The sequence below is a fragment of the Leptonychotes weddellii genome, chromosome 8, assembly GCF_054177405.1.
Source record: "Leptonychotes weddellii isolate Sample4059 chromosome 8, ASM5417740v2, whole genome shotgun sequence".
Taxonomy (NCBI): Eukaryota; Metazoa; Chordata; class Mammalia; order Carnivora; family Phocidae; genus Leptonychotes; species Leptonychotes weddellii.
In genome coordinates, this window is record NC_138376.1 from 40,222,188 (window position 1) to 40,243,665 (window position 21,478).

Below are 21,478 nucleotides of genomic sequence, written 5' to 3' on the forward strand. Positions count from 1 at the left end.
GGATAGACATGACAGAGGAAAAGAGAAGCCCCAGGGGTGGGTGGGAGCATGAACAAAGGCAGGCAGGCACAGAGAGAGAGGATGTTCTGGAACACAGGTCGGTGATTTGAGGGGCGGGGGGGGGGACGGGCATTGCAGGGCAGAGGCAGGGCCTGAGTGAGTAGAGGAGATCCAGGACAAAGGCCAGTCAGACTTCAGAGGAGCCTAGAACGCCATGCTAAGCAGCCCGGACTTTAGGTGGCACCATGGAAGGATCTGAGGTAAGGGAGCCCCAGGGTCAGCTCTGTGTCTGAGGACCATCAGTGGTAGCTCTGTGGAAAGGGACCAGAGAGGAGACAAGAGGCTGAGGTCCAAGCTAGGACCCACGGAACCATTCAGGGCTCTGAGCTAAGGCCCAAGAACAGTTAAGTGTGAGAAGGGGCTTGGGAGCAAATCAGGGGGTAAAACCGCTGGGACTTCGATGCGGGGGACAAGGCAAGGGAGAAATGACCACTGTGGGTTTCTGTCCCGACACATGCCCTTGTTTTCTCTCTCTCTTCTGGAGACAACATAAACCTCTCATGGGGGTAGGGGGTGATTAATAAAATTGTTGACAATCACCAACAGGCCTTGGTAAGAAGACCCCCAGGGGTTCAAACAAGGTGCTAGAAATCAGACAAGGGCAAGTCTCATTGCATCTGTTTCTAGGGGTCTGCAAAATTTTAGAGATGGAAGGCACAGGACAGATCACTTCAAAGAATTCTTCACTGACACCCCTGTCAGGTACTCCCCAACACGATATGGGTATAGACTCCAGTACACACTGAGTGCTCGATAACTTGGCAAATGAAATGCTCCATTCGGGCCATGCCTACCTTCCTCTGTCCACCAATGAACTCTACATGTCCGTCCCCACCTCACCTCTCCCTAGAAAAGCCTCTACAAAAAAAAGGTCCCCCTCCCTCCACCTCCCCCTGAACACTGGAACAGAACCAGCTTCCTTAAGTAAGGCCACAGTACTCGACTGCAAGCCTCTTTGTGGCCTATTTAGCTAAAAAAGTAATAAAAGGCAGAGAAAAAAAAGATGTTCCATTAGCTGAGGCCCTCTCTACTTTTAAAAAAAATTAGAAATCATATTAGATGCAAAAAAGACCTTTTAAATAAGTTCAAAGGACATGTCAGCGATAATGCAAAGGCAACACAAGACAGTAAAACAATGATATTCCTGTTCAAGGGCAACAACACATCAATGCACGCCTCAGGGTTACAATGAGGTCTAAGGAAAGGCTGTCCCTCTCTCCTAGCTTTAGCTGTCCTTGCCTGGGCTGCTTGCCTGTGTCACACAGAGAGCCTGGGGCAAGAGAACTGGGAGAGAAGAGGCCTTGCCATTCCAGCAGCTCTCAGTGGACATCAGAGAATTCAGATGTTGGGGGAGGGGGGGTCCTGGTTGGAGTGGAGACTGAAATTTTGGGGTGGGGGGCAGTTCTCACAAGGATCAGTGCCACAGCCTCTTGACCAGACCCTTCATTTGCAATCTCATCCGGAGCATCCTAGGACACCAGCCTGCTGAGTACACTAAGGCTGCATGCCAGTCCCAGCAGTGTATTCACACACAAGGACGAGCTGATCCCCTTGCCTGGTGTCCTCTCACATCCTCTTCTCTCCCTGGCCTGGTCCACCATCCGCCTACCCCTATTCTGGGCAAGCACCCCCTCCAGCAGACCACTACTTAGTGAACGCTACTGCGCACCAGACACAGAAGACCAATATGGCAGCTCAACCGTAGGACTCATCACCAAGAGACTGTACTCGTTTCCTCTTACCTGGCTCCCTTATGACATGGTCAGGTTGTTCCCTGTAATTGGGCAACCTGGCCTTCCCCTGTGTTGCCAGCATCTAAAACAGTGCCTCACAAAAAAAGCACTCTTTAGTCAACATCTGCAGAAAAAAGAGGCCAGAAATCAGAATCAGCTCAGTCCAGATTCACATCCATTGAGCCATGTGGGCAACAGCCCACCTGGTGGGACTGAGAAGCCAGCAACACTGGTCAAGTTACTCCTGGCTACAGCTGCAGGCTAAAGGTGTGGGACGTGGCCAGTGACAACCTGACAAGGCCACGGCTGTCAGCCCGGAGCATCTGGACCCCTGAAACTCAAGGAACAGTGACCGAGAAGCATCTCATTTTCTTTGTTTCGAAGCTCCAAAAATGACCACAGGAGAGCAAGGCATGTCAGCAAATATGTTAGCAGGCTTCCACTTCAGATTTCAGAATCTTGCACAGAATAAGTGTACTTACTGAATGACTAAAATAAGAAAAAGAAAATTGAATGGCAGGTGGCTAAATAACATTGAATGAAGGTATTTCCCAGGCTAGATAAGAAGAATGTCAAAAAAGTTTCTTCCACATTTCTTGGGTAAGAACATACATTTGCAACAGACCAACTTTGCCTTTTATTTCAGGGCTATAAAAAAAACCACAGCTTGCCAGAAATTTCTGGGGTTGAATCATTCTGGATATCCAAATTTTCCCTATTGCTGAAGATTTAGGTATTGAAACTTTAACATTAATCCTTGTGGACAGAAGTGTTTCTAAAAATGTTTGTGAGAGGGGCGCCTGGGTGGCTCAGTTGGTTAAGCCTCTGCCTTCGGCTCAGGTCATGATCCCAGGGTCCTGTGATCGAGCCCCCCATCGGGCTCCCTGCTCAATAGGGAGTCTGCTTCTCCCTCTCCCTCTGCCCCTCCTCCCTGCTTGTGCTCTCTCTCTCTCAAATAAATAAATAAATAAATAAATAAATAAATCTTTAAAAAAATAAGAATGTTTGTGAGCATACTGTATACCTTTTACTTTCTCTGCAGATAATCATTATGATCAAGCCCTATACTGTGCTAGTCTATCATGTTAACCTCGAAATCTACAGAAGTTGTGCATATACTAAGTGACACCAAGTATGCATGGTTTTTTGTTTTTTCTTTTTCTTTTTTTTTTTTAAAAAATTTATTTGACAGAGAGAGAGGGAACACAAGCAGAGGCAGAGGGAGAGGGAGAAGCAGGCTTCCCGCAGAGCAGGGAGCCCGATGCGGGGCTTGATCCCAGGACCCTGAGCTGAAGGTAGATGCTTAACCAACTGAACCACCCAGCCAACCCGGTTTTTTGTTTTTTCATTTCTTCATTTCTCTTAAGTGTTTAGTAATGGATAGTCCTTCCAGCTGTCAGCTACCCCAGCCACTTCTCCATTTTAACTCATTCTTCCTTCTGTATTCTTGGGAACCAGATAACCAAGCTTCATAGAACCGTGTGAGAAGTAAGTGTGGGCGGGCTGTGAGCAGGGGTCAGACCCCGAGCGGCTAGCCCAGGTGTGGTGTCAGGGCATCAGTTTGGGGCCATCCTGGGCTGCCCCGGAACGCCCCTCCCTGCATTCCCCCCATACCATGCTGCTTCTCAGCTACGTTCCAAACAGAGAAGGCAGCCGCAAAGGGGGTATCTGCAGAGTCAAGGTGTCACCCCAAGGCTGTCCAAGTGCTCAAGTGTAGTAAGAACAACAGGTAGCAGGCATTGGGCACTTAGGCTGTGCCAGGCCTTCTTCCAAGCGCTGTATTTATATCAACACTTCTGACATATTTTATATTGATGCTCCTAATCCTCCCAACAACTCTGTGGCATATTTTTACTGACGAGTAAACTACAGCACAGAGAGGTGAAACCACTTACCCAGAGGACACGGCAAGGACATGGCAAACCAGAATAGAACCAGAGGTAGAACCCTGACCTTAGCCACGGTGATTCGGGACCTCTAACGGTTCCCCCACAGTACCACACCACAAGATACTGCTTACTACTACAAAAACAAACAGAAACAAGCCCTCGGAAAGCAACGTGTGCCCCGGTGTGGTCCACCAGAACTCTCTGCGGTGACGGAAACACTCTATCTCTATCTGCACTACTGAGATGTGAACTGTGGCCAGTGTGACCAAGGAACTGAACTTTTTATTTCCTTCCATGTTGGTGAGTCGGAACAGCCGCACGTGGCTGGTGGCCTGCCGGATGTGGACACAAGTGCGTCCACAAGTGTGGACTACTTTTGGTGAGCCAAACACAGATGCTTCCAACGAGAGACAGCACGGGTAACTCACACTTGAAGCTAGGCGCTAGAAGAAGGTCAAGAAGTCCTGCGGCCTCTCTCACAACCTCTTCTCCACCCTGCGCTGGTTTTAATTCACTATCCTAAGTTTGAGGAAGAAAGCCTGCTCTTTGGTCAGAGTGGTGGAAGAGGCTTCCACATGAAGGGGGGGCTCGCAGAAGGAGTGGCTGTAGTTGGCCAGGCAAAGCCTTGAGAGCACTGCTGGGGGCTTGGGGATGAGAGTGGCAGATCACAGGTCAGGTTCCAGACACTAGGTTCACTCTACTGATCTGAGAAAAACAAATAAATAAGCCACCGATGAATGTCCATGTGTATGTGACAAGCACATCACTGAGTATGAAGATCTGCTCGAGCCCAGGGCCCCAGAAGACACTCAAGAGGACCAGAATGGTAAAACCCACAGGGCAGGGCAGAAGACATGGGCCCCTCTTCTTGCTCTTCCCCAGTCCCCTGGGCAGCCTCGGAGAGGCCACAGGGCCTTTGGCTTGAAAGTCACAAACAAAGCCTACCCTCTCCCCCAACCCCAGATGATTCCTTTCTAATAGGAGGATTTTCTCCTTCCCCAACACGGGTTCCACGTCAAACCCAAATTTAGGCTAGAACCTGATTTTCAACTCAAATAAGAAATGAAAACAAGATTAGAAGTAGAGACGGCTTAACCCAATGGAGGCACAACTTTAGTCTGACTAATCTTAAACCTATGTGGTTGGGGGGAAGGTGCCTCCTTCCCTACCCACCCTATTCTGACTGGCAATTTAAGTCGTATACACATTCCCCAGCCCTGTTCTGTGTAACCACGTGGAAATGGCATGACCGAGACACACAACAGCAAGCAAGTGGGGCCCAGAGAGCCGAGGGGCTTGCATGGGCCACGTAGCTATTTAACGGCAGAGCCCCAGGGAGAATCCAGGCCACCAGGTCTTAGTCCCCAACCCTCGCCACCACGCGCTTCCATGCCCGGGTCAGGACTCAAGCCTCGAGGAATCTGGAAGAGGGGCATGTGTTCACACTTCATGCCAAACCAGAGGGCAAACTGCAACTAAAAAAAAAAAAAAACAACTAACAATCATTCCTTTCTACCTTCCAGGCATCAGTCACAAAATCCATATGAACAAGTGATTCCTTGCCCAAGAGGTCAAAAGTTGATCCAGTGCAAAGTCAGACTACAAACTACATACGCTCTAAACTCAAGAAGTGTTGGGTCTGAAAAGTTCAATTCTGCTCCAAGTTCCAAGCAATTCTCAGCAGGAAACCAGGCATTGTGAAGCAAGCCTGGTGATTTCCTGCAGGACTCCAGGAATTGCTGGAGGGGAGGCCTGCTTACCCCAGGATTGCTCCTTCAGGTCAGGAGCCCCCAGACTGCTCTGCACATTCAGGAAAGGAGCCTGTAATACATCCCTGATACCTCTAAGCCTTAAGCCACATTCTTACCAACTCTCAACGCTATCTTTTGGCAGATCCCACACTGTACCAGGCACACAGACCAGACTGTAAACACTTGCTGACTAACCAGTATGATCCTGTGCATTCTTCAAAGCAAACGGGGCGGGGCGGGGGGGGGATGGCGGGGAGCGGCAATCACATCTCTATCTTTTGTCTTGAAGTAGGCACGCCCTTCAGCCTCCCCAAAAGTCACAGAAATCTTCCTATTGGGGTGGGACACTAAAAAGTCTCTTTTTAAAATTCCCTGTAAGAAGAGAGTATCTATACCTTTATAATAAAAATAAAGGAACAAACTGATTAATAATACTCTGCCCTGAGGCACCTGGCTGGCTCAGCCAGTAGAGCATGAGACTCTTGATCTCCAAGTCATGAGTTCGAGCTCCATGTTGGGCATAGGGCCTACTAAAAAAAATAATAAAATGAATAAATAAAGTAAAAAAAAAATACTCTGCTTTTGCAAACTTCAGGAGCTTTATGAAGAAATCCTCACCCTACTTCAAAGACAGGGCAACTGAGGCTCAGAGTATTATGTCCTTCTTACCCCAGGTATGATCATCACCTCCATTAACCCAAAAGGAACATCTCAGATCATGCTGGAGTTTGATGGTAAAAATCTCAAGAAGTCATATGGAAGAGTTCTTTTTATTTTTTTAATTTTATTTATTTATTTGACAGAGAGAGACACAGCGAGAGAGGGAACATAAGCAGGGGGAGTGGGAGAGGGAGAAGCAGGCTTCCCGCGGAGCATGACCTGAGCCGAAGGCAGACACTTAACAACTGAGCCACCCAGGCGCTCTTGGAAGAGTTCTCTTAACCTCAATTAATAAAGACCTCCTAGGGGCTCCTGGTTGGCTCAGTCGGTTAAGCATCTGACTCGATTTAGGCTCAGGTCAAGATCTCAGGGTCCTGGGATTAAGTTCCATGCTCAGCAGAGAGTCTGCTTGAGATTCTCCCTCTCCCTCTGCCTCAACTCACACGCTTGCTCGCGCTCTCTCTCTCAAGTAAATAAATCTTAAAAAAATAAATAAATAAAGACCACCTAGTACTAGAAATCACATCTGCACATGGGCATGCACGTGTGCACGCACACACATATGCCCAGCCTTTGGTCAAAGCTATAAAGTACAAGAGTACCAGCTGTTCCTCACAAGTTTCTAAATGACCACCACTCTTGTCCTCCAACAACTGACAACCCCACACTCAGGGTGTTGGGTCTCAATAAACCACCCCCTTCCACCAACAGCGGTGGTTTGAGGTTGAGGCCCAACAGACTGTTTGTAAGTTGCACCTGCCACTTACATCAAGTTCAAGACCTGATTCCCCTCCACAGAGTTTACCAGCTTCAAGCTACCACGCATCACGTGACCTCTCTGAGGACAAGGACCCCACCTTATTCATCTGCATTCTCAGAGCTCAACACAGGACTACGGCAGGATTTCAATAAGCAGCTGCCAAATTAACGAACGTAGCACACTTAAGAAAGATATATCAATTGCAATGCTTCCTCACATACCCTTGCATTCAAAGGTAGCATCGAGAATTCCAGCAGGCAGACGTGTAGAAAATTCCCTAGACTTGAGTCAGAAGATGTAGGTTCAAGCCCCACATTTGCCAAAAATTCCCTCTCACTGTCCCAGGCAAATCTCCCAACCTCTGGGAGGCTTATTTTCCTTTTCTATAAACATAGTAGGTGGCTTCTAGGTTTCCCCCTAGCCCTTCAGCTGGTGAAATGCGAAGCAAAGATATGCCCTTGAGCTATGGCCACAATATCAACTTGAGGATAAGGGCAGGGAAAACAGAACAGCCAGAGGTAGCTCCGCTTACCCAGATGTCCGCGAACAACAGGCAGTAACTTTCACGGTAGGTGAAGCCCCTGCCCGTTCACCTATGCTCACATGTGGTCCACACGTGAGGGTCCTTCTCTGTGGTCCCTCTCGGGGAGATGCGAATTTCCGTGACTGTCCCAGGCAGAAAAGCCTCCAAGTGGAACAATGACCTGCAGACATTACTTCTGGGTAATAAACAGATTCCACTCAGACAAAGAAAAATAAAGCAGCCTGTGGCTACATTCCATAGACTCCCCTGTTCATGGAAGCGTTAGGGCTGAGCTCTAAATGGGAGCCAGACGTTGCTGAATTCTTATTTTGGCTCCGACTCTAACTCGGAGGGACTGGTCCTTGGCCAAGTCTCTCCTCTGGAAGCCAGGCTCTGGATGGGTATGACAACCCCCATAAACCATCCAGATTACAGGGTGAGGCTAGGAAAGCATTTCACAGATGGAAAGTGTTGCCAACCCCTCAAGACAAATGAGGGAAGCCGTCAAGAGGCAACGTGGCTGGGGCGGAGAGCCACGGAGCAGCGCCTCACCTAACCCTGGGCTCCAGCAAACGCACCAGAGGGCTTCAGGGGCCTCAGATCACCCCCCACCCCCACAATCGGGCTCCACTTCCTCGGCTGAAAAGCAAGGAACGCTGTGGGAACCCACACTGGCCAGAAGAGCTGCCTGCAAAGCTCTTTAAACCACACAGTGAACTCGCAACGCCAACCAGCTGTGACGAGGTTGGGTTGGGTTCTCCTCTACCGCGGGACACTTGAGACAGCGGAGGTAAATCAAGGCAGAGCAACGGACTGGGTAAAAGATAAAGGCCGGCTTGTGAAATAAGAAGGGCTGCATCAGGAGCCATGGTAGTAGTTTTACCGTTTTCTTTTCCTTTTTTCCCCCACCCCTTTCTTTAACCATGAGGTACCAATGGATACCAGATACGCAGCGTGGGATGAAAAGGAGAAGAGATAGTATCGGGGCAGTTTCCCACCAAAGCCTGCTCAGAGCGCTCTCGCTGATTAGAAAGCACTTCTGTCGTTTGGGAACTCTAATCCGGTCTTATCAAGCCTCTGGCTTCATCATTTACCAGGGTGGGAACGGGAGGTCCATCAGCTCTGCCACGGAGTGATTTCTGGGGCCCCTGCCCACGACCAAGCAGATCAAAAGGGAGCTCATGCCTGCCAGAGTGAAGTTTTCACCATAGCAACACATGTACTCTACAAACAGTCAGGACTGAGGAGCTGTGTTGTGACTGGTCCGGACAGTGCCCCCAAGAAACCAACCGGCAACCGAGGACTCAGACAACGGAGCGAGCGAGAGAAAAGTGGCACCTACTTAGCGTGCACGGTGGTCTCCTCATGGTTCTGACCCCTCCACACAGCTGACAGGGGCCGCCCAGAGACCCACAGCCCTGGTTCTAATGAGCAGGATGTCAGAGAGAAAACAGATGTTCTCGCAAGAGCAGCTGTCCCCCGGGCGCCCTGGGGAAAAGAGGGACCCAGTGTCGAGCAAAAATTCCCTTTGGTGAGCAGAATGGCCAGCAATGGAAAACGTGGGGGCCAAGTCTCATGGCAACGCACGTCACATCTAAAATGAAACGCAACCCTGGTGCCCCACAAGCCAGTGTGGTGGTGGAAGGTGTGCAGGCAAGACCCAGCAATGAAGCCAAGAACAGCAGCGATCGGTGTGGTCGTTGAGACCATCGATCAAGTGCTCATGGGCTGGGCACAGTGCCAGGTATATTTACAGGTCTCAGTCTTCATCCTGAAGTAAGGGTCAAAAACTCACTAAGGGATCAACGCCACCTTTCTGGATATCACATTCTGGCCAAGGGAAGACACAGGGATAGCTGATGGGCCATTATGTCTCACAGGCGAGGCTTAACACTTGAGGCTTGACCAGGAGGCTTGACCAGCTCCCAGTTTCTGCTCTGTTGCTCTGATCACTGAGCGATGTGTGTAGAAATCCAACCACAGAACAAGGGCACCCAAGAGAGTAAGTCACCCTTCTCAGTTTCCCTGGGCTAATTTCTCCAAAACACCACTGAAGGATGATGTCAGAGCCTAGAGAGGATGATGCATAAAGTCAAAGCTGTAAAAAAAAGCTGTAAAAGCTGGCGGAGAAACATCTTCAAACACGCATTAGAAGGTAGTCAAAGAAATAACCAGTGTGCACAGATGCAGGTCTGCGCCATTGACGAACCTCTCCTTCACAGAAACACAATAGAAGCAGAACTGTTTCACAATGCTAATAGACAGGAGCAGCAGCCTGGCTTCGGGTTATAATGCCGATCTGTATGTCTGGGAGGATGTAAACAGATGCCACGGCGCCCCTGTACTAACAGGACTCCCACTGTATACACCGAAGACACATCATCCCGGCAAGTCAATCACGGTGTCAGGAACAGGGAAGAAGGTAGCCCTACCACAGCTACTTCCAAAAGAAGCAAACCCAGCCACCATTGGAAAAGGTCTCTGGGTCCTGAACCCTTAAGTCATCGCAGACCAAACTGGGAACTGAACCTACAAATGACAGGCCTAGAATTTTAGAAACATTTCCTTGCCACAGAACCAGCAGAGCCTGCAAATGAGCTTTAAAACCAACAAAAAAGTTTCTGTTTCAAAATGACATTTTAGAGGTAATGTATAATTGCTTCCTCTCTGTTCGATGCTCCCCCCCCCCTTCGCCCCCGCCGCCTTTTTCTCATTCTCCATTCACTAATGAGAGAGTTTTCCTCTTCCCCTGCCTGTTTCAGTTTGAAACGTGGCACTGAACAGGCCACTGGAAAGCAAAGGGAAAGGGGAGGGGAAGGCTGCTTTCAGGTCTGACGCACGCACACACCCCCCAGCTGGCGGCCCACACCCCGAAGGAGGGTCAGGCCGACTCCACCGCAGCCAGGACTGAAGACCCAAGCCGCTGGGTAGAAAACTCCCACTTGCACCAACTCCCCCGAAAGCAGAGTTAAGAAAGAGAAAGCTAGAAGGGAAGGAGGGGGAAAAAAATAAAGCTCCACATTCCTGACATTTTTTAGCCAAGTGCTTGTGGCTACACAGAACAGCTCTATTCCAAACAGCCTTGCGGAATGGAAAGAAAACCTGGGTGCAGGGCGAAGAACCTGCCCTCTGCCTTGGAAATGGGAGACGGAATTTTAGGACGACCCAAAACTAAACCAGAAGGGAGGAGGGAGGGGCACTTTCATGTGTGTTCCCCAAAGGCAGTGATCCCCAGGGAGGAAATTTGGAGTCAGCCTCTCCCAGAGGATAGAACTGAAGTCCTAGGGTCCCCCGAAATGCTGGAGAGCTGAGGGTGAGTTGGGGAAGGGTAAGGCACAGGTGAGATGGAGACCAGTCAGGATGCCAGGGCTGCAGTGGCCTGGGGTGGGGGCAGAGGGGTCCAGCTCATAGGCAGGGGCTGGGCGGGGGACCCCGAGGGAGGAGTGGCCAGGAGAGTCACTCTTTGTGGCAAGAATCCTAAATGGGTTTTCCTGACTCAGCTTCTGAATGAAGGAACTCTAGCCCTGTCCAAATTAGAAACCCAAGAGCCTGACGTCCTCTCTCCCTGTGTCCCCCTTCCCTTGCCACCTCCTTCTATTCTCACTTCTAGGAAAAAGCTTGTTAAGGGCTGGACTGCCCCCCCTCCCACATGCATCCCTACATATACACCACATCTCCAGGGGAGAACCCAGAAGACCCTTAAGTAGATGTATCCAGTAAGTCCTGTGCTGGCTTATGAGGAGCCACCCCTGGCTTTACCCCAAATGTGAAGCCCACATGTGTCTCTCTGAGGTCCCTAGGACCAACCGAGTTATTTCTGCTCTTTTGGTACGGAGAGCAGAGCTCCAAAAACCTGACTCTCTCTCCTACCTCCTCAGAGTCAGTTGTCAGGCATAGACAAAAAGGACCTATGTGCCGAACACAGCAGAACACGTGTCCTTCAGAAGGGAGGTTTGGGCATGGCCCTCTCTCTCACATACCAGCATACACCGACAATCCCACAATGTACCTCCGAGGCCCCTTCTAGAAAAGGTGCTCTGCCCTGTAAGCCCAACCGTTGCAGGTATAAGCTTCTGCAGATAGAGGGTGGCGGGAAGAGGGAGTCAGTCTGCAGGGCATTTCGGCAAGGGCCCTTTCCACATTCCCCCAGCCAATCCCAAGACGGGGAACCGGGGAAGGCATTTTTGTTATTTCCTCCATCCTGGACCTTCCTCTTCTGTCAGGGAGTGGGAGTAAGGGCTCCTAGCACTTTTCAACTCCCACAAAGTCCCAGGTTTCATGCAAAGGACTTTCCACAAGGCTGAAGGCAGGAGAGGGAAGGAGGTACAGAGCTCAAACCCTAAGCAGCTCTTTGAAGCAACGATAAAACCCACAGAGCCACGAGCCTTAGCAACTGCCCGGAACGCAGCAGAGAGGCACAAGGCTATGCGAGAGACCCGCGGCTAAAGAGAGTGTGCCTATGAGGTCTACAGCGGTCACGTGTGTCTGTCCAACCACACCCTCCAAGACTGGTGACAAGGCATTGGGAGGCCTCTTAGAACGGAGGACAGCAAATAGATACTGAGGGTATGGGCTGCACAAAACAAAATTCTTATTTCATTAAAGCTAGTACTATGATCAATAGTAACGGGGCTTCGGCAACAAGCGACGCGTTTTCACATTTGTGGAATCCGTTCTGGCTCTTACTGCTTACATGATCTCAGTTGAACCTTCCAATAACCTTGTGAGGAAGACAGGTTTTACTAACCTCTTTAGCCAAGGGGAAACTGAGGCTGCAGTCAATTTTTCAGTCTGGACTAGTGACAGGGCAGAGACGGGGACCCAGGGACGGCCCTGGCTTGACAAAGTCAGGGTGAATATGCCATGAGAGCTGTGGGGGTGGGGGAAGGAAGGAGGGAGGGACTGAAAGGCAGGAGCCCTAGCAAAAGCTGGAGTGCAGACCCCAATCCTGGTCCCAGGTTTATTTCCTACAGACCCCGAAGGCCAGCCAAGGACGCATTCACACATCCAACCCTGACTCACCACCACGAAAATGTCCCCAGCCTGAGGGCCACTTCAGGCCCAAATAGAACCCTTGTCATCCACAGAGGGGACACAAGGAACCCAGAGAGAGAGGGACACTGAAGGAGAAATTAGCCACACTAGGAATCCTTCTTCTCCAAGGCCGTTTATAAATGGTTACAGCTTCCTAACCCATCCCTGAGAATGCAGATAAGCAACACTACCCAGCAGGGAGGACCAGGCACGCCTCAAAGGAGAGTGAGTGAGAGTGAGGGGAGTGTCACTCACCAATCTCACTCTTGAGACAAGATATACCAGAGTAAGCCCTATACTCACTTTCTTCCAGTTCTTCCCACTTTGGATATCACGTTTTTCTCCCTCTCCCGAGCACTCAGTCATTCCCTTGGATTCTGACCCCCAGCAGGCTTACTAAAACTCTGCTTGGTGAGGCCTACACCACGGCACTGCTGTCCGTGGTCGGACCCCATCCTCTCCACCCCCTGTCCCCCACAGCTCTGAGAGAATCATCTTTCCCCTAAAAGCAGAGAATATCCCTGTTCCTCTCCTTGCCCCTGTAACAGGGGAGAAGCTCTGGCTCCACCACAGATGGATCTAAAGGGACAGTCCTCAGGGTAATAAAGGGTATATGAAACCTGGCCTTTTCGGCAAGGGCAAAAAAAAGGGGGGGGCGGGGAGGATGGCAGAAGGGCACTGCTGGGACAGGGTCAGGGCCACACGTGAACACCCTGAGCACCTTCCAGAGGTGAGGATGCATGAGACCTGGAAAACCAGGTGGGACGTGGAAAAGAGTCAGGGTCCCTCCCGCTGGAAAAGCCCAGAGGAGCTGGCAGCCACCGCTTGGGAGGGGGAATTGTGCAATGACCGCGGGTCTGGGAGTCTCCGGGCTTGCCTCCCGGACACCAGAAAGGAAACCCCACTGGTTGGGCCAGGGTGGCAGCGCTGCGGTTGGTTCGAGGCCAGGCTTAGGATCCAGGGCTGCAGAGAGCGCTGCAGGATAGTGTGGGTGCTCAAGGGGGCGGCAGAGCAGGGCAAGGCTGGCGCGGCCGCAGAGCTGAGGGGTGGCGTCCGGGATGACCAGGAGGCCAAGGGGGCGCAGAGTGCACAAAGCCGGGGTGCAGAGAGCGTACATGGCAGCCAGGCGCCCTGGCTCGGACGAGGACCCGCAGGACCTGCAGGGCTACGTCCCGCGACGCACGAGAGGGGGCACCCCCTCCCCAGTCTCGCTCACCTCGAACATAAGCCCGATGAGGACGCAGAGCACCAAGCAGAAGCCGATGTCCGCATGGTTGTGGATGACGAACTCCTGGCTGAAGAGCGGGTAACTTTTCGTCCTCCTGCGGAAAGCCATGGCAGCGGGCGCGCAGCGGCCGGCGGGGCCAGCACCCTGCGCTCTCGAGCCGCCGCGCAAACTTCTCCAGCCCCGGCCCGGTCCGCCCGCCGGCCCGCTGCCCCGCTCGCCCTCCCGCCCGCCGGCCTAGCGCCGAACAACTTCTGGGGCCCGCCCCCTTCCTCCGCCCGCCCCCGCCCCCGCCGCCCGGAACCGCCCCCGGCCGCAGCCCCCTCCCCACCCGCGGCCCGCACTCGGCGCGCCGGCCTCGCTGCGGCCCCGCCCCCCGCGCGCTTAACCCTCTGGCCGCCGGGACGCGCGGAGTCGGAGGGGAGCGGGGTGGAGGGGAGCGGGGTAGGGGGGGCGGGGCGGGGCCGGCGCGCGGGGCGGCGAGCGCGGCTCGGGTCCCCTGGCCCCGCGCCCCGCCGCATTCTCGCTGCTGCGGCCCGGCCGCCTGCCGCGCGCAGGGAGCAGGCCGCGGGGGGCGCTGACGCCCGGCCTTGCCGGGACAGGAAGTGGGCCCGGGTTTCCCACTTCTCGGCGCCCGCTCCTTCCTCCGCGGGAAGGGAAGGGCCGGGGAGGCCGCGGCCCGGCGGAGGGCGGGGTGGGTCGGGTAGCCGGATACTCCCGGGCTTGCGGGGCCGAGAGCAGCGCAGGTTCGGTGGAGGGAGGGGAGCTGCCGGCGGGCCTTCTCGCTGGCCGCAGCGCCAGGCACGGATGATCAATGAACCTCCGGTCAACCGAGTGTTTATTGAGAGCTTGCAGTGACCTAGGCACGGTTCAGATTGTTGGGAATACGCAGCAAACAAACAAAAAAGACCTGCCCCGGGGGCCCCTGTATTCCAGTGAGGAGAGTGGATGGATGGGTGCAGTTTTGCTAACTTCTGAGACTTTTGTGCTACTATCAATTAGTTATACACGTCTTACCCAGAGTCTGCCTTAAATATTAATTGATCTGAAGAAGAAAAAAAGAAGGCACTGTCTCATGTAAAGTTTCTATTTAATATTAAGTTTTAAAAGTACTCCTGGAAAGGACAAAATGTATTTTTAACAAATTAACTTATATAGGCAAATATTGGATTTATGCCTACCGGTAATGAAGGAGTCAACTAATCACTTTCTAGATGTGCGAAAATGCAAAATGAACAAAGAACTGTTTAATTCCTATTCTCCTTTTCATTAGGTCCAGAGTTATTTCACTTTTAAGTAAATATGATTTCTTAAACATGGCACGGTGTGGGAAATGTGATTGAGACTGGACTTACCTTGACTTCCTAGATAAATTTTACATCTGAAGTTTCTTCACTCATCAGTATTTAGATACAGTCTTTGGTCTTTAATTTATCTGGCTTCAGGAAATGGGAAAATATTGCCTACATTGGACTAAACATTTAACTTCAAGACTGACCTTTTTTTTTTTTTTTAAAGATTTTATTTATTTATTTGAGAGAGAGAATGAGAGAGAGAGAGCATGAGAGGGGGGAGGGTCAGAGGGAGAAGCAGACTCCCTGCCGAGCAGGGAGCCCGATGATGCGGGACTTGATCCTGGGACTCCAGGATCATGACCTGAGCTGAAGGCAGTCGCTTAATCAACTGAGCCACCCAGGCGCCCAAGACTGACCTTTCTTAAAGTTGGACCCGAGTTTCATGAGGAGTAGAAAGATCAAGAACTCCAGAGCATCTTAATTTTCCACCTGTGAAAAGGTGTTCCTATTTTCAAGCGGCAGCCACATCTGTCAGGTTAGAATTAGAATACCAGCATTTCAGATGGTCCAACCTAATACTTTCCTCGTGTTTCCCCATGACCATTTGTAGAGGATATCGTGGTGGGAATTTCTTGCATAAAGTGGGATATTGCCAACCTCGGCCTGTATTCAGGCCAAAAGTCCTAGGAGATAGTTAGGGATTATAACCTCCAGGTTTGCAAATGAGAAACCTAAAGTAAAGGGGATAGCTTAGTGCTCATACTAATGATTGCCAGCCCTGAGTCCTTTCAAATGCAATTGAACAGTTAGACAAAGCGTTCTTGGATGCATGGTTTGATATTCATTACCTTACAACCCCATGGAGGAAGCACTAGATGCCTACTTCAGCCATCCCAGCCATCTCTAAGTCCTAGTTTCAAAACCATCTTCAACCCCAGACAGACCTCTTCCTAACCCCTCATCCAGTCATGGATCCTATGAATCTCAGCACCTCAGAACAACCTCCCAACAACCCCCCGCCCCCACCATTCTTTACCTGGCCCACACTAATTACCCATAGATACCCTGCCTCCAGTATCTCCCCCTTTAACACACCATTCCATTAGAAATATCTATTGAGCACCTACTAAGTGCCAAACACCGTGCTAGTTACCAGGGACAGAAAGATAAGACAATCCATGTGTGGTGGTTTTAAAATATGTCCTCAAGGGGCGCCTGGGTGGCTCAGTTGGTTAGGCGACTGCCTTCGGCTCAGGTCATGATCCTGGAGTCCTGGGATCGAGTCCTGCATCGGGCTCCCTGCTCGGCGGGGAGTCTGCTTCTCCCTCTGACCCCATCCCCTCTCATGCTCTCTCTATCTCATTGTCTCTCTCAAATAAATAAATAAAATCTTAAAAAAAAAAAAATATGTCCTCAAATTCTTTGATACTCCTCCCTTCAAGAAGTGGTGATTAATCCCTCCTCTTGAATGTGGGCTGGACTTAGTGGATCACTTCTAACAAATAGAATATGGCATAAGTGATGGTGTGTGACTCCCAAGACTAGGACGTGAAAGACATTTTGGTTTTCCCCTTTCTGTCTTAGGTCACTTGTTCTGGAGGAAGCCGGCTGCCATGTCGTGAAGTCAGGCAGCTTTATGGAGAGGTCCACATGGCCAAGAACCAAGGCCTCCTCCCAACAACCAGCACTAATCTGCCAGGCTTGCCACCTTGGAAGCAGATCCTCTAGCCCTCGTCAAGTCTTTAGATGACCGCAGTCCCAGCTGACCTTTTGACCGGATTTGGTGACTGCCTTTTTTTTTTTTAAAGATTTTATTTATTTATTCATGAGAGACAGAGAGAGAGGCAGAGGGAGAAGCAGGCTCCCTGGTGAGCAAAGAGCCCGATGAGGGACTCAATCCCAGGACCCTGGGATCATGACCTGAGCCAAAGGCACATGCTTAACCAACTGAGCCACTCAGACACCCCTGGTGACTGCTTTAATTTAAGATCTATTAAGAGTTAAAGGAGTCAAAACTTAAGGCCGGGATGATATAAATGACGGTGGCACCATTAAAAAAACTATGTGGGGGCGCCTGGGTGGCTCAGTCAGTTAAGCGTCTGCTTTCGGCTCAGGTCATGATCCCAGGGTCCTGGGATCGAGCCCCGCATAGGGCTCCCTGCTGGGCGGGAAGCCTGCTTCTCCCTCTCCCACTCCCCCTGTTTGTATTCCCTCTCTCGCTGTGTCTCTCTCTGTCAAATAAATAAATAAAATCTTTAAAACAACAACAACAAACAGTTGGACTGCAGTTAGGGAGGGAAACTCAGAATTAAAGGTATCTGGTTCATCTGCAATGGGACTACTCAAGCCGTGAGGTTAAAAGTAAGCGATCCCGGGAGAGTGTGCTGAGTGAGAAAAGGCCTGAGGGCAGTAGCGTCCAAGGTGGGGAACCTTGAGCTGAGAAGGGAGGAGGAGAAAAAGGAAAGTACAGGGTGCAGGAAGCCAGGACACAGTTCACAAGGCTAGGGTAAATCGGGCAGGATGCGAATAAAATGAAGCCCCCCGATGCACTCATTATGGCCTTTGAGAGCACCCTTTTTTTTTTTTTTTTGAGAGCCATTTTTAACTGGACCTTGGAGTGGGCTTAACTATGGGTAGAAGATGAGAAAAGGAGGTGAGAAAGTAGTCTATTCTTTTGAGAAGTTTGGTGAGGAAAAGGGAAATGGATGGTGTCTTGGGGGATATAGAGGATCTAAGGCAGGATCTTTAAATTACATATATATTTGGAGATTGGAGTCTGTTTGGAGAAGAAACAGGAGAGAGAAGGAGGAACTGAAAATACTGTAAATATTAATCCTAGAGATCATTGAAGAAATCAAGGAGAACAGCTCCAACCATAAGGGGAAGAGGGAAAACTCCTCAGGCTGGGGCAAGGACCTAAGAATGGGTGAATATATATATAGTTACATCTGGAGGTGGAGGAAATAATTAGCTCTCCTGTTTCTATTGCACTTTACAGTAGCCCTGTGAGGGAGGCAAGATGGTTATTACCAAGCCCTGTTGTTGCTCTTCTGAGACACATGAATGACCAAGGGCCACATAATTAGTAGGTAGCTGAACCAGGACTCAGACCAGCAGGTCAGCACAGGGTTCCCTTTGCTAGACCATCCTGTAGCCTTTCAGGCTTCTTAAAGTGTGGCACTGATCAGGGCCATACCGTCTGTCTCTCCACCTGTCCCATCATGGCTGCTGATAATTCTGCCACACCAACTCTTAACTAAATTGGAGTAGCCCCTCTTTCCAGAACAGACCATGTAGCTTCCAATCTTTATGTTTTTGTTCCCCTCACAAGGCCTTTGTTTGGTGTCCCTTTGCCAAAATGGTAACTGTCCTTCAAGATAAAGAGCATGTATCTCTTCCTTCGCCAAGCTGTCTTCAGGGCACTGGGCTGGAGGCACGCGCACTGTACTGTGCACATCTCTCAGGTAGCAGCAATCAGTGTATCTGTCTATGAGTTTTACCACCCCCCCCCCGATAGTGTCACCCTTCAGGGCAGGAATCTAGCCATTTGCTCTCATATTCCAATAGCACCAAGCATAAGAATCCCACATAGTATGTTCTCACCAAGCGTTGGTTGAATGAATGATTGAATGAGAGATGCTGTTGCCTGCGCTGGTATAAATGTAACCATTATCCCCAACAAATGGAAAATGTATTTTCTCACATACCAAGAAGTCCTAAATTAGTTCATTCCCAGAAGTAAATGATTCATCGAAAACTAGGGTCTCACTATCTTCCCATTTTGCCACTCTGTTTGCTTTTGTCTCAGATTTGTCCCTCATGGTTACAAAGTGGCTGCAATAGCTCCAGGCATTCTTTATTCATTCCTTCATACAACAAGACCCAAAACTCAGACAAGAGGGAGAGGGGCATTTTGAAGAGTGAAGAAAACTTGCCCAGAAACCCCAGACTTCTCCTGATGCCTCACTGGCCAGAATTGCATCCCATGCCCATTCCTAAACCAGTCATTGGCAAGGTGAATGGAATTAACATAATTGGATTAACCTCACCAGGGAGACATCCTCAGAGAGCTGGCAGAAATTTCTCACCTCCTTTGAAGATCTGGCTACCCCTTACTTGAATAAAATAAGAATTCTGATTGCAAGGAAAAGGGGAGAATGGGTGTGGAGCAGGCATCCAGAAGGATCTGCATAGTGATTTTTTTTTCCTCTATATATTTTCACATCTTTGCCTCACAGGACACACAGCATTCTTGTCCAAAGCCATCCTTACTTTCTGGTTTCTTGCAGAAGGAACATGAACCTTGCAAATGTCATACCCCTGGCAGTTACTGTTGGAATGTCTGGCTGAAGGGTCTCCAGCTTGACAAAGTGGACTGTGTGTGCTCTGGTAGCGCAGCATATTATATCAGACTCAATACCACCTTTGGCCAAAGAGTGAGGCTTCACAGCTATCAGAGCTTCTTGCCCCCAGTATCACAGCAGTTTAGTGGAATCAGTGGTATACAAAGGGCAGGGCTGTAGGAGTGGTCGTCCCTGGCAGCAAGCACTAAGGAGCTGCATGATCTATAAAGAATTTTAAAACAATGATAAACCTCTAAATGCAATGTGGTATCCTGGATTAAACCCTGAAACAGAAAAAGGACATTAGTGAAAACTAATGAAATCCACATAGCCTATAGAGTGGTTAATAGCATTGTACCAGTGTTAATTTCCGTGTTTCGTTAAATGTGCCACGCTTCTATAAGCAAGGTGAAAGATTTATGAAGATTCTCTATCCCATTTTTACAACTCTCTTACAAATCTAAAATTATTTCAAAAATTTAAAAAAAATTTTTAAATGGCAAAAGTACCTAAAAATTGGATATGCTTTTTTGTATTATCACCATGACAATCCTAAACAATGTTAGCGATAAAAGCACCTCCCCCCTCACCCAAGTGTTTTGGTTCTAAGTTCTAAGCAATCGTTGTAGCTGTTGTTGAGTCTTGATAACAAAAATGTAAGTTCCAACTCAGCACATTTTTATTATTTATGTTTTGATAAGCATTGCATTCTATATGCAGGTTAATCCTAGTAACTCTCATATATACAGTCGACCCCTAATATATGGGGTCTCAGATGCACCCGTTTGTTTTGAGTAAGTTCATATCCAACTACAATCATCTGAGCTTGTTTCTAGCCCAGTCATGTCTCCAGCCCAAGGGTACTTTAGAAGCTTGCATTTGAACCACAAATTGGAAACAATTCCAGCACAGTGATTTTACAGCTGAAGAAATAGTACGTGTGGCTTCAATTCTGTCATTCTGTGTGACCACTTGCAGCTTTTATGTATGTTTAAAATTTAAAACAGTGAAACAGTGCAACATGCCCTTATTATTTGTTTCATGTCCTGTGTCATGATTATTTCTGAATTTTGTTTTCATGTCGAGGAACAGAGAGTTAAAAATGATCAGCTCCAGGCATTCAATATGCTAAATATAAGAGTGAGTGGAATTAAGATCCCAGGTACTAGAAACTACCATAAAAATCATATTTTCACTCCCTTCCTTTTAGAGATCAAGAAAGTTCGAAGACCCAGAAAGTTGCCGAGGTTAATAAGGATTTGGTGAATTGGGGCAAGGACAAGGGCCTCTCCCCTCCTGGCCCAGTGCCCCCAGCACTGTCTCTGCAGCCCATGCCCGCTCTCCTTTAGCAGAGAGGCAATAACTTGCAAAAACCGAGTCACTTGTCCAGGGTCAGCTAGTGACTCAGTGGCAGAGCAAGACGTGGGAACCAGGACTCCTGACCGTGTGGGACTCTAACCACTGCCCCCTATTTCCTCTTTCCAGCTCTCATTCAACTAGAGACAGATTAATTCCAGATGACCAAAGAATGTGCCACCTGACATATGGAAAGAGGGGAGCATTTTTTTTAAAAGAGTCACAACTCAAATTGACATTAGAAAAGCGTAAATTTCAGTCAGAATTCCCACAAGCAGAAAAACAGTGGAATACAACATTTGGGAAGCATGGGAATGATTCCAGACCTTGATTTCCACTGATTTCTCCAACCTGGGGAGCTATTGTTCAATGGAAACTATATTGGGATCTTAAGCTGCCCACAAAAATGCTCATCCTTAGTTTTTTCATGTTTAAGGAGAAAGCAATAATTATTAGAGTGACATTTGTGATGCAGGGGGCCATCACATTGAGGATAAGCTCAATAGCAAGAACTCCATGGAAAGGTGTGCATGAACCACTGCCTTCCCTGAGCCACTCTCTCCTACACTTTCCTAGACTAGACTTTCTAGACTAGACTAGACTTTCTAGACTCCTAGAAAGGTAGGCACTATCTTGATTAATAATCAATCTAGGCACCTCCCTCTGAACCTTTGCTACCAATTCTTGAAATTCATCCCATCTCTGTTTCTCAGATCAGAGCCCAGGATTCAGAACCCATTCACTTGTGAATTGTCAGGCATGGACACTGCATACAACTGTTGGGGTCTGTCTTGGCACAGCTCCCTACCACAATAATTGTTTAGGTGATCCCTGATCCCCACTGAGCTA

The 21,478-nt window shown here is 49.4% G+C and overlaps 1 protein-coding gene and 1 long non-coding RNA gene across 4 annotated transcripts in view; one reads left to right on the forward strand and one right to left on the reverse strand.

Moving 5' to 3' along the window:
• Positions 1-13,888, reverse strand: part of TRAM2 (translocation associated membrane protein 2) — a 67,533-nt gene extending 53,645 nt beyond the window's left edge. Inside the window, exon 1 of one of the 3 annotated variants that reach the window (XM_081828412.1) lies at positions 13,627-13,888. In XM_081828412.1, the coding sequence (XP_081684538.1) occupies positions 13,627-13,746 (120 nt within the window). In that variant the 5' untranslated portion in view covers positions 13,747-13,888. Of the gene's footprint in view, positions 1-7,385; positions 7,671-13,626 lie in introns of those variants that run through there. The other 2 variants (XM_006748667.2, XM_081828415.1) reach the window with 2 other exon arrangements.
• Positions 13,889-15,342: 1,454 nt separating this feature from the next.
• LOC145723011 (uncharacterized) lies at positions 15,343-20,293 on the forward strand. Its single transcript, XR_014147711.1, has 2 exons — positions 15,343-15,465; positions 16,515-20,293. It is a non-coding gene; the product is annotated as an uncharacterized LOC145723011 (long non-coding RNA).
• Positions 20,294-21,478: the final 1,185 nt, after the last annotated feature.